The 11444-nt window shown below is 42.4% G+C and overlaps 1 protein-coding gene across 3 annotated transcripts; it reads right to left on the reverse strand.

The window, feature by feature from the left end:
- Window positions 1-871: 871 nt before the first annotated feature.
- Fkbp7 (FKBP prolyl isomerase 7) lies at window positions 872-11133 on the reverse strand. 3 transcript variants are annotated; one of them, XM_052725636.1, is made up of 4 exons: window positions 10552-11133; window positions 9470-9621; window positions 5771-5901; window positions 872-1182 (listed from the first exon to the last, which is right to left on the reverse strand). In XM_052725636.1, the coding sequence occupies exons 1-4, from the start codon at window positions 10863-10865 to the stop codon at window positions 1021-1023; spliced, it is 759 nt and encodes a 252-aa protein (XP_052581596.1). In that variant the 5' UTR covers window positions 10866-11133; the 3' UTR covers window positions 872-1020. The 3 variants fall into 3 exon arrangements, with proteins under 3 accessions (XP_052581596.1, XP_052581595.1, XP_052581597.1); XM_052725635.1 differs by having other exon boundaries at window positions 5771-5904; window positions 10552-11129; XM_052725637.1 differs by lacking the exon at window positions 10552-11133 and adding an exon at window positions 7632-7747 and having other exon boundaries at window positions 5771-5904; window positions 9470-9581.
- Window positions 11134-11444: the final 311 nt, after the last annotated feature.

The following is an 11444-nucleotide window of genomic DNA, read 5'->3' on the forward strand; positions in this document are numbered from 1 at the left end:
TGATACAGATATCTAGAGAAAGTCAACCAGAAACTAAGAAATGCCATGATACCATTTTAAAATTATGGGGAAAAAGCAATGGATGGTTGTGGGTGGGGGCAGTAAGGGGAGCCAGAGAGGTGATTCAGCTGTCAGGAGTGTGCACCATTCTTGCAAAGGACCCACTTTGGATATTTCCAGTTCCAGGGAGTTACAGCCTCTGGCCTCCATAGACTCTTCTATTCATGCACGTGCGTGCGCGTGCTCGCGGACACACACACACACACACACACACACACACACACACACACACTTAAATAAACAAATTTTTTTTTAAAAGTTATACATGATAGACAAGGAGAAGGAAAATGGAAGAGTAATAATATATTTATAATAATGCTTGAAGAAGCATAGTCTGGTATAGGTGATGAGCTTTAATTTGGCCAAATTTCCAAGGCTAGAAGCTTGTGCCAAAAATGTACAGACTGTGCTGAAATTCTTCAAAGGTCAGAGTTATACACAACTTACCTTTTCCTGCATGAACTTCAGAGGAAAACTTTGAACTGATGCTTTTTATATCCTATTATCTATAATATAACATCACAAAATGCATAAATAAAAGAGACACAACTTCCTGGTCTCTGAGTATTCTTAGATATGGGGCATTTTAAGAACTGAAGTATAGGATCTTTATATACTTATACTTGCTGTTATTACTAGAGTTGGGAAGCACTTACAGTCTATTTTAACATGTGTGTTCATCTATGTCCTGAAGGAGGGATGTCACCCACTGGGATACAGGCCCATTCCCTGGTGCTGCAATTTCTGTTCACAGCAGAAAATAACAGGAAACACAATCACACCTACCCCAGAGTTAGATTTGCAAAACAGCTTCACATTATTACACCAAAATTATGTTTATTAAAGGAAACAAATTATCTTCTCATAAGGGAAAACAGGCAACTAGAACTTGGAGAAAGTGATTTTTTTTTTTAAATCGAAGTACAGTAAGTTACTAACAAATAAAGAGGTAAAATAAATTTATAGCTCATCATGTTGGTGCACATTATATTCCTTGGGAGAAATGAAGCCGTCTCTATTGTGGTCATTTTTCTTAAAGATATCTTCCAAAACTGCATTCTGATATGACTTGTCACGGGGCTTCGCATCCTTTTCAAAGTCCTTCTGTAAGTAAAGCTCTATCTAGAGGGACAGAACAAAATGTCGTTAATAAAAACCCATCACAAATGTCTGGCAACTTTGAGAAATGATTACAGTAATGAATAAGCATATTAAGTGATATAAACATTTTCAATCATTTATCTAATTGCTTATGGGGTGGCACTCAAGGACCATGGTGGACATGTGGAGGTCAGAGGACAACTTATGGAAATTGGTTCTTTCTTCCCACCATGTGGGATCCTGGGGACTGAACTTAGGTCATCAGGCATGAAGCAAGAGCTATATTCACCTAGAAATCTCGCCAGCCCATAAACTTTAAAAAAAAGTATATCAAGGTTTGGGAATACCTTTGAAACAGTGTCTCTCATAGGCCTGGCTGGCCTGGAACTCACTATGTAGACCAGGCTGACCTTGAACTCACAAGTGTTGGTATTAAAGACATATGCCACCATGCCCAGTCCAGGAATTTTTGTTTTTAATTTTTGAAGTGATTTCTGAAGAGAAATGGGTATTCAAATTAGCCGTCCCTAGGGTGATAAATTGGCGGTACTAGCCACACTGAATTTTCCTGAAACTAGATACTTTCTAATAATCCACTGTTCATATTAGGAAGGGCAAACACAGTCTTAAGGAGTCCTATTATTTAATGAAATCTCATTAGCGATTCTGTCCCTGGAACCAATGGATTTATTCTGCCATCAAGTCAACCAAGGACTTCAGATGTTCTGCTCTACTGCCTGTTTATGTTTGCAGCAGAGAAAATTTCTCTAAGCAAACACACAATAAAGCACTGTCCTATCAGCCGCATGCAATTTCTGGGTATTAGAAATGTGGCTACAGTAAACTGAGACATGTTCCTGTAAATGTAAGTCACACAAGAGATTTGGGAGATAATAACTAAAAAGTACACCTCACTGATAATGTTGATATAGGTTTCATGTAGAAATGCTGCTATTTATACTGAGTTAAGCTAAGTAAAAAAATGTCATGTTTATTTTTCTTCATTTCCTTGTCTTGAGAGGAGACCATCTCTCACTGTGCTGCTCAGGCTGATCTCAACTTACAGGCTCAATCCATTCTTCTGCTTCAACTTCCTCAGAAGCTGGGAGTATGGGTATGTATCACCATGGCCAGCTTTGTTTTACTTCTTAAAATGTGCACACAACATAATTGAAAGTTATCTACATGACTTGGCTGGTTTTTCCATTGGAAAATGCTGATTTATGCTAAAGAAATCACGGTACACTGAGCTAGAGATAATCTTCTGCCAGCTGGGGCATCTTAAAAGTAAGGGACATTTTGAAAGGGGAAGTTGAACACTGAACAGTTTTGGGTAATACATATTCCATGCTTAACCCAATCTACTTGACTTTAGAATGATCAGTGGACCTTAAATCAGGTTTGCAAACCTGACTTTGATCCAATATGAAGGGAGAGACATTTTTTTTCCCCTCTCTGCTAAAACTTAGCAATCCTATCTAAGTATAAAGCATTTTAAACAGCCTCAAACATTCTAAACCAAAATTTTCTTTTCCAAACTTTTCTAAACCAAAATTATCTTTTCATAACTAATAAAGCTGATGTTCAATATCTACTCTTTTTTTATACAGTGTAGTAAAGGCACAAAGAGGTGGTGGGCAAGAACATTAATTTAAAAAAATTTATTTTATTATTTAATGTATTTGTGCTTACAGCACCCAGAGAGACCAGAAGAGGGCATCAGATCCCCTGGAATTAGAGAGACAGGGGGTTGTAAGCTGCCTCACATGGGAGCAGACGCTGGGAGGCGACTCTGGTCCTCTCTAAGAGCAGGGAGTACTCAATTGCTGAGCCACCTCTCCAGCCCCATGACTTTAATTTGTGCTAGTAATGGGCTCTACACTACTTTCATTCTGTAATTTAATACTGTACCCTACTCCCACCTTATTGAAACTGAAGAAACAATCTCTTAAATCTTTCTGATCATTAAGCAAGGAAGTTTCTGTTAGCTCATGTTTCAAACCTGGGCCTCCATGTGTATTAGTTGCATGGTCTTCAACCAAAATTTAACCTTTCTGAACACTAGGAATATTACCTGTAAAAGGAGAGAAGGATCTACACTATAGGATTGATAACAGGGTCAATGTCAATAGATGATAACTATTATTACAACTGGGCAAAAATCATTCTTACCCATCTAGTAACAACATTTGGTGATACTCAATAAGATGCCTGGGAAACTGTAGTTGAACAGATATTTTGGATTTCCTCTACTTTTATTTTTCCAAAAAGAACTGGAGACACCCCCTAATGCCTAGAGGTATTCATAGTGCAGAAGGAACCTCTCGGTGTGGCTGAAGTATCTCAGGAATGGTGTGCGAACAGGCTGCTCCCAGGGTGCCACGAGAATCCCTTTGCTGCTACTATTTATTCCAAAGAGGGTGATGAGGAGGAGTCAAGAGAGGTAACACTGGAAATAGTTAGTTCCCCTTTAAGGGCCCCCTTAAGGCCTGGTGTGCTGGCTAGTTTTTGTCATCTGGAAAGAGGGAACCTGCCTCCATCAGACTGGCCTGTAGCTAGTCTGTGGGTTATTTTCTTGATTAATGATTGATGTGGGAGGACCCAGCTCTCCGTGGGCAGTGCCACCCTGGGGCAGGTGAGCAAGCCATTGGGAACAAGCCAGTAAGCAGTGCTCCCCTTTGATCTCTGCTTCTGTTCCTGCCTTCAGGTTCCTGCCCTGGCTTCCTTCCCTCAGTGGACTATGACCCAGGCTATGTAAGCTAAATAAAGTCTTCCTCCCCAGGTTGCTTTTGGCTGTGGTCTGAGAAAGCAACTGAGACACCTGGCAGATATGCCTCTCTCCCTGCCGGTTAACCGGGAGCCTCAGGGAAGTGCTTACTGCTTACGAGGCTCCTGGAGGAGGAGCTAGAGCTGGGTGGGGAGGGGGCTGGAGGTGGAGATGAAGAAGAATGGAGACTGGAGATGTAGCTTAGGGGGCCCACTGCCGGCCTAGCATTGCCTCCTTCTAGGTCCAAACCCCAGTCACAAAGAAGAAAGAAAACAGGAAAAGAAAGACTTATGAGCTAGGGCTGGTGGCTTATTCCTGTAATTCTAGCCCTTGGGAGAGGCAGGAAGACTTCCCCAAGTTCAAGACCAGCCTGTACTACACCATGAGTTCCAGGACAGCTTGGGGCTAGAGTGAGACCTTATTTCAACCCTGAAGTCCCTGAAACAAAAAAAAGGACTATTTGGAATCAAGGGCCCACCTGCCTCATTACCTGCTTAGGTGGTGGTGTACATTTCTAACTGTCTCTAAACAAAGGAGGGAGACAGCTAAGTTCAGCTCAGACTGTGTGACTGGATGAGGCACTGCGGACCTCCCTGAAACACTCAGATGGTAGTTCCCTGAAAGGTAGGGAGTGCCCCAGGCGCCGAGCCCAGAGGCAGACAGCCTGGGCTCAACCCTGGTTTTGTTATTGCAGCTGTTACTCAACATGCCTGACTACCATCTCCCCATCTCCAGGAGACGACAGAGCTGTCTGTCATGGAAACTGTCCTGAAGATCAGATAAATTCACATACTAATGTGCTTAGAGTGGTATCAGGTACTAAGACAGTGGGAAGAACGTGTATCGTTATACATTTTGATTAGTTAATCGATAGGAGATGGACTTTTAGCTCGTGCTTGCCAACTTCTTAGCCCACTCAGTTCAAATTCTTGCTAGCTCTTTTCATAATCTCTTCTACGTACGTCACAGTCCAGAGGTTAGAACTACTTGTGACAAGTTCACACACTGCTGTTGGAAAGAGGTTTGTCCCTCTAGTGCAGATGCCAGAAGAGCCATGGGGGAGCTGCTGTGGATGATTGATTGATAAATAAAATGCTGATTGGCCAGTAGCCAGGCAGGAAGTATAGGCAGGACAAGGAGAGAGGAGAGAAGTGTGGGAAGTGGAAGGCTGAGGCAGAGAGACGCTGCCAGCCACCGCCATGACAAGCGAGATGTAAGGTACCAGTAAGCCATGAGCCACGTGGCAACTTACAGACTAATAGATATGGGTTCATTTGAGATATAGGAACTAGATAACAAGAAGCCAGAGCCATTAGGCCAAACAAGTTTAAGTGGGCTGAGGGACTGCCGGAGCGGGAGCTGGAGAGAAACTCTCCAGCCACAGGGAGCTTGGGATTTTTCTTATTTGATTGATTGAACTGCCAGTACTGGTAATTGAACCCAGGGCCTCCTGGATGTTTGGGCAAGAACTCTACACTAAGCCATATGCCCAGACCCTTCTGCACTGTTTGAGACAGAATATTAATAAGTTCCCCAGGATGGCCTTGGATTGTCTGTAGCCCAGGCTGTCTTTTAAGGTATTATTTTCTTATATCAGGCTTGGGAGTAACTGAGGCTATAGGCCTGCATCATGTAGTCTTACACTAGCATTTTAATAACCTTCCTACATACAGAGAAAAGGGAAAGGATATGTTTTTCTCAGAGTTTAGAATTTCCAGCCAACAGCTCTACTAAAGCAACCAGAGCCAACACTAGTGAAAACTGGGAAGTATCTTCAACACAAATGCCTTTGAGTTATAATGAAAAAAAAAAATCAAACTGCAGACATGAAGTTTGAATTACCTCGGCTTTGGAGAGCTGCCGGTCGTTGTCCGTGTCTATTTGCTTAAATGTTTCAATGCTCCGTGGTCCTTTGGTCACAGCATAAAGTTCAATCTCAAACATCAGTGTTGCATTGGGTGGAATCTTGCCTTCTGCTGAGGGTTTAAATGTGAACAGTTTGACTTACATGAAAGTAGCTTTTCAGATATTCACGCAGTGATCATATTAGCGTCAGGGTTATAGTGTTTAGAAGAACTGCTTACAAAACAGTAAGCCTTTTAGCATCAAAAAATTCAGGATTTATCAATGTATTTTTCCTTCTTTTTATAAAAGAATTGGGTTCAAGGCCAGCCTGGTCTACAGAGTGAGTTCCAAGACAGGCTCCAAAGCTACACAGAGAAACCTTGTCTCAAAAAACCATAAAAACAATACAAAAAAAAAAAAACAACCAAAAAACATTTTGGGGACTTTTTTTCCCCTTTGTATTTTAAACCAGGTCAGTTCAAAGACCCTTCTGGACCAGTTTCCTGGTTAAGTTAAAATAACCAAAGACTTTATTACTATATCTTGATCATCATATAGCAGAGCTATGGTAGAGAGAAGAGATGCAGGAGTAGAAAATTTCCAGATTTGGGCTGGAAAGATGACTCAGTGTCGCTTGCTGTCAAACCTGATGACCTGGGTTCAATACTTGGGACTCATGTGGTGCAAGAAGACAGGTGACTCCCACAAATTGTCCTCTGACCTCCACAGACCTGCTGAGGCACATGCTTTGTCCTACATAAATAAATAAATGTAATTAAGAAGAAAGAGAGCCAAGTGATGGTAGCGCATGCCTTTAATTCCAGCTCTCAGGAGGCAGAGACAGGAGGATCTCTGTTCAGTTCAAGGTCAGCCTACAGAAAAACCCTGTCTCAAACAAACAAACGAAACCCATCCCTCAAAAAGTAAGAGATTTCAGAGTATAATCTCTGAGAAAATGATTTTATAAAGTAATCCAGGAGCATAAGTAGAACATAAATATCAATCTGTTTTTAAAATTCTTTATAGATACTGAAAAGTTAAATGCAGTAACAAAAATCCAGAAGCAATTTTACACAGAGTATCATAAAAATTTTAAATATGAAATTGAATAGTTTTAATAAAGTTCATCTGTTCACTGACGCAGCTAGTGAATTTGGTAAGAGGAGGCTATTTCAGGTGGACATTTCGGAGGGTTGACAAGAGGCAGTGAGTAGCTGAGAATGTTTCCAGGGCCTTAGAGGCCATGTGATCTGGGACATGCACACGAGTATTTGCTAAACGAATGATAGTCTTTGAAAGTAGCTAAGTTTGTTCAAAGAAACAGCAATTTCTTTAATGGTAAAGTAGATAATTCATGCTAAAATACTTATAAAACCCAAAGAGGAAAAGACAGAAATTACAGCCCAAAGCAGTGCATTGCAATTTCCAAAGCCAGACACAGAAAAATCTACCCACCCACGTAGGCCTGTTGGCAAAGACCCAATGTTCTACAAAATACCTGGCTTCGAAGGGCAGGAAAATAACATCCGACAATAATTAAGAGAGACTCAAAAACAAAAATTCCCTTTGCTGTTCTGCGGCCGCTGCTGCTGGAAACAGGGCCTGAAAGGCAAGTGAGCTGACCTACACCACTGAACAACTCGAAGCCCAAACTCAGACTTCCCAAGAAAAAGTACCACAGATGCACGGAAAGTCCCCAAACAATTCTATAACAAATACAGAAAATGTGGCTAATTAGTTTTTTCTACAAAAAAGATTAAAGCCAAAAAAAGAGATAGATGTGCATTGCAACAGAATTATTTATATTTTTAGAGGTAGAATGAAGAGGTAGGAGTTAATGTAAAGAATATATACATACCACATAGACGGTTAATTAAAGCACTAGAGAGCCACATGCACTTCAAGACATGCAGGGATGTTCTGTGACATGAGCCAAGGACATTTTGCCAGAAGAAAAACTTCTTCAAGCATCACCTAAAATGAAGTTATAACTAATGTTATGTTTTAATAAACACTTACTTAAAGCTCATCGAGAAGACCTGTAAAGATCAAGCCAGTCAACATGCTAGCATTCCTGCCCTTACCCTTAACCCAGGAGCTATTGACAGCTGAGGGCTTCTAGGGAGGGAGAGTCAGTTCTTAGGCTCTGGTCCCTGGTAGGTTGACCACACTCCAGTGGATGTCCCCACACTCATGACTATGAACAACACAAATTTGACCCCGTAGGAGGTGTGTGTGTGAGAGAGAGAGAGAGAGAGAGAGACAGAGAGACAGAGAGACAGGGACAGAGAGAGAGAGACAGAGAGACAGAGAGAGAGACAGACAGACTGACAGAGACACAGAGAGAATGACAAAGTTGGGAGTAGAGAGGTGAAGCATGGATATGAGAGGAATTAGGGGGAAGTGTGTACAGGGGTGGGTATGATTAAAATACATTGTGTGCATATATGAAACTGTCAAAGAAAAGAATTAAGAATATATTTTTAAAAAGCTTACATAATAATCAAGTGATGGTGGCGCACACCTTTAATCCAGCACTCAAGAAGCAGAAGCAGGAGGATCTCTGTGAGTTCAAGGCCAGACTACAGATCTACAGACTGAGTGCTAGGACAGCCAGGGCTACACAAAGAAACCCGGTCTCAAAAAACCAAAAACCAAAGGCTTACATAATCAAGAAGATTTTGCTAAATTTCCCACATCTTGGAATCTAAGCTACTGTAATACAGGTAAGGCCACAGGTAACTACAGTACAATGTACTTATTTTTTTTAGGCCTCACTTTTCTTATAAGTAAAATAAAGGTGATAATGAGATTGTCTAAATGTTTATTGGAGACTCCTCAAAGTCAATAAGAATGCCTGTTTCCCCGCAGAAAGGGTGTAGTATGTTGATAGTTTGGGCAGCTGGGTAGTCATTCTTAGCTAAGCATAAACTAGTTTTGGTATAGGATAAAGTAGTCATTTGCTGTAGGATAATGGACCCAGGACTGGTACCCATTGAAGATGGATGTGTGTGCTCTGAGGGTAAGCAGAATGTTGAGACAACTCAGAAACTGGGGGAAGAGACAGAAAGGCAAAGTTGACCTACGTCATTTTGCCTAGAAGTAACCAACTCATGACATTTTGAAGAGAGTATTGTATTTACATTATCTTCAATTTTATCTCTCAGGCTCCTCTACAAAAAATCACCCACATGCGTACACACGTGTGTGTGTGCGCACACACACACAGTATATACAAATCATGATGCCATGGGAATCTATCTTTTTTTCTTTTGTAGTGCAGTGCTGGGACCAAAGTCAGGGCTTTTCCTATGCCATGCAAGCCACCTACCACTGACTGTCACACACCCAGTCCCAGGAACTATTCTGATGGGAGCAAATGATTGTGGAGAGCAGTGAACACGAAGCTGTAGATATCTGGAACCATTTCTTTTAGAACGCCAGGTCTGACAAGCTCGAAGCACCGGCTTCCCTCAATCTCACTTGGGACAATGGCCTTCTCTTGCTGAAAAGCAAAGCAAGGGGGATTACCTCTTTAAGAGGCAGCCAACAGCTTCAAGGATGACGCATCTCTATGAGACATGGTGATAATTTGAAAATCGCCCCTTAGGAAACTGACTGCTAATTATGTATTAGATATTTCAAATCAGTGGAGTTGGTAGGGGTTAAACAAGGCGAGCAGGCAAAGGTTCTTACCATAGCCTTCTTTTCCATATGCAAATGAAGGAGGTATGATCACCTTTCTCTTCTCTCCAGGGCACATGTCCATCATAGCAATGTCCAGTCCCTTTATGACATGCCCAACACCAAGAACAAACCATTTGGGGTGGCCTTCATCCTGTGTCCGGCTATAAGAAACCATACTTAGTACTTAAATAAGCTCATGTCATGAAGGAGACTTTTAAATATAGCTAGGCATTTGGTTATTATTTAAAATTGGAATCTCTTTTCCCACGTTAGCATTCTTTCAGAACTCTGTGAAGTGTTTGTCTCAAACTTGCCCACAAACTGGCAGAAAGTATCATTAGCGGTCACTCCATTTTCTGTTCTATTGCCGCCCTTACAAAAACTACCCAACAGTTAACTTTTTAAAATGGGTCTCCAGCCTCTAACTAGCTGCACGGCTTGAACCAAATGCATTTAACTTCTCTGGGTTTGTTCCCAAAACCGAAGGGGCAGGCTGAGGTTGAAATTTCATTTTAAGGGCAACTGAAAGTAGCATCCCGCCAAATTTCTCTTCTAAACAGCAGGAATAGTGTTCTTCTAAGTTGGAAAGAATCGCTTTCTCCAGGCCTATCCCTGGAGGGTAGACAGCCCAGCTAAATAAAGGGCATTCAATCAGACCGGAGTAGGGATGGGAGAGCCAGAAGGATGCAATCACCAGGGGTTCTGGTGACCCACTGAAGACCGGAACAAAACGTGGTAGCCTCTAATACGTTCTGTTTGGAAAGAGAATTCAGCTCTGGGTAAACAAAGTGTGAGTATCTTTTCAAGCAGCCTCTAGATTTATTTGTAGGGGTCCCAAGGACAGTGGTGGCAGTCAGTAGTACGCATGGTGTAGTCGATCTGCAGTCCATTTACTGAGCTAACATTTTCAACAGTGAAAACATTCAGTTTTTTTTTTTTTAGGGACTATCTTCTAATCGAACTTGGCATAATGGCTTAATTTACTGTTTAAAACAAAATAAAAAACCTTAAATCAACTGGCTTCTGGCTGGTGGGGGGGGGGCAAGATCCGGTGTATCGACTGCACTGGAACTGAACGGAACATCTCCTACCTGCAGTAGAATTTGGAACCATCTTTAGCCAAGTAGCCGTCGTAATGGGCATTTAGCAAGTCTCCTTTCCTGCTTGTTTTGGAGCAATTTTCTGGACGATGCAAAACTTCTATTTTCACGTCCTCCGTGCTTCCGTCTTCCGTTTGTCCCTGACCGTTGGAACAGCCCCACAGGCTGAGGAAAACCGCTAGTCTGACTAGGAAAAGCATGGTTCGCAAAGCAGAACCCCCAGGCCTCGGGTAAGCCCTACCGCGCATCGGTCGGCCGGCTGGTAGATCTCCGGGAAGGACCGAATTCGGACGCGTGGCAGGCATTGTCCTACGTCACAAAGGTCCGGGGCGGGTCTACGCGAGGCCCCGCCCCCTCGACCAGCGGGTCGCCCGCTGCCCGCCTGGAGAGTGTCTTGGGCTTAGAAGAGAATCGCCCGTCCCGCCGCTTCTCCCCGCTAAGCCTTCATTTACCACAGGTGTCTTCCACCTTCATAGTCCGGCCCGCGTCTCCTGAAATAAGACTGGCATCATGGTGGTCATTTCCAGGCATTTGGGAGATATTGCGAAATTCCGTGGCCTTCGCTTGGTGTCCTGATCTTGCCTCTCCATCCCTGCCTCTTGTTGGGCCTAATGGCTTGGGTTTAAATTTTTAAATGATAAGTTGAACCATTTGGTCATAGAAAAAAATTACATAGATGTAGGTCCTAAAACTGAGTATTTTTAAAAATATTAAAAAGATGGGCCAAGAAATTGATACAAAATGCAGACAGTCCACGGTGGGATGTTCTAGTCGCAAGGTGGCTATTATTTCTAGATGCAGGAGGCTTCTCAGGCCCCGGTGGGTTTGGCAGGCACAGTGGTGGCAGGCGTTCTTGGAAGAAAGTGACAAATAGGGTCGCTGCT

Source organism: Peromyscus californicus, unplaced genomic scaffold (assembly GCF_007827085.1).
Source record: "Peromyscus californicus insignis strain IS unplaced genomic scaffold, ASM782708v3 Scaffold_7__1_contigs__length_154581171, whole genome shotgun sequence".
Classification (NCBI taxonomy): Eukaryota; Metazoa; Chordata; class Mammalia; order Rodentia; family Cricetidae; genus Peromyscus; species Peromyscus californicus.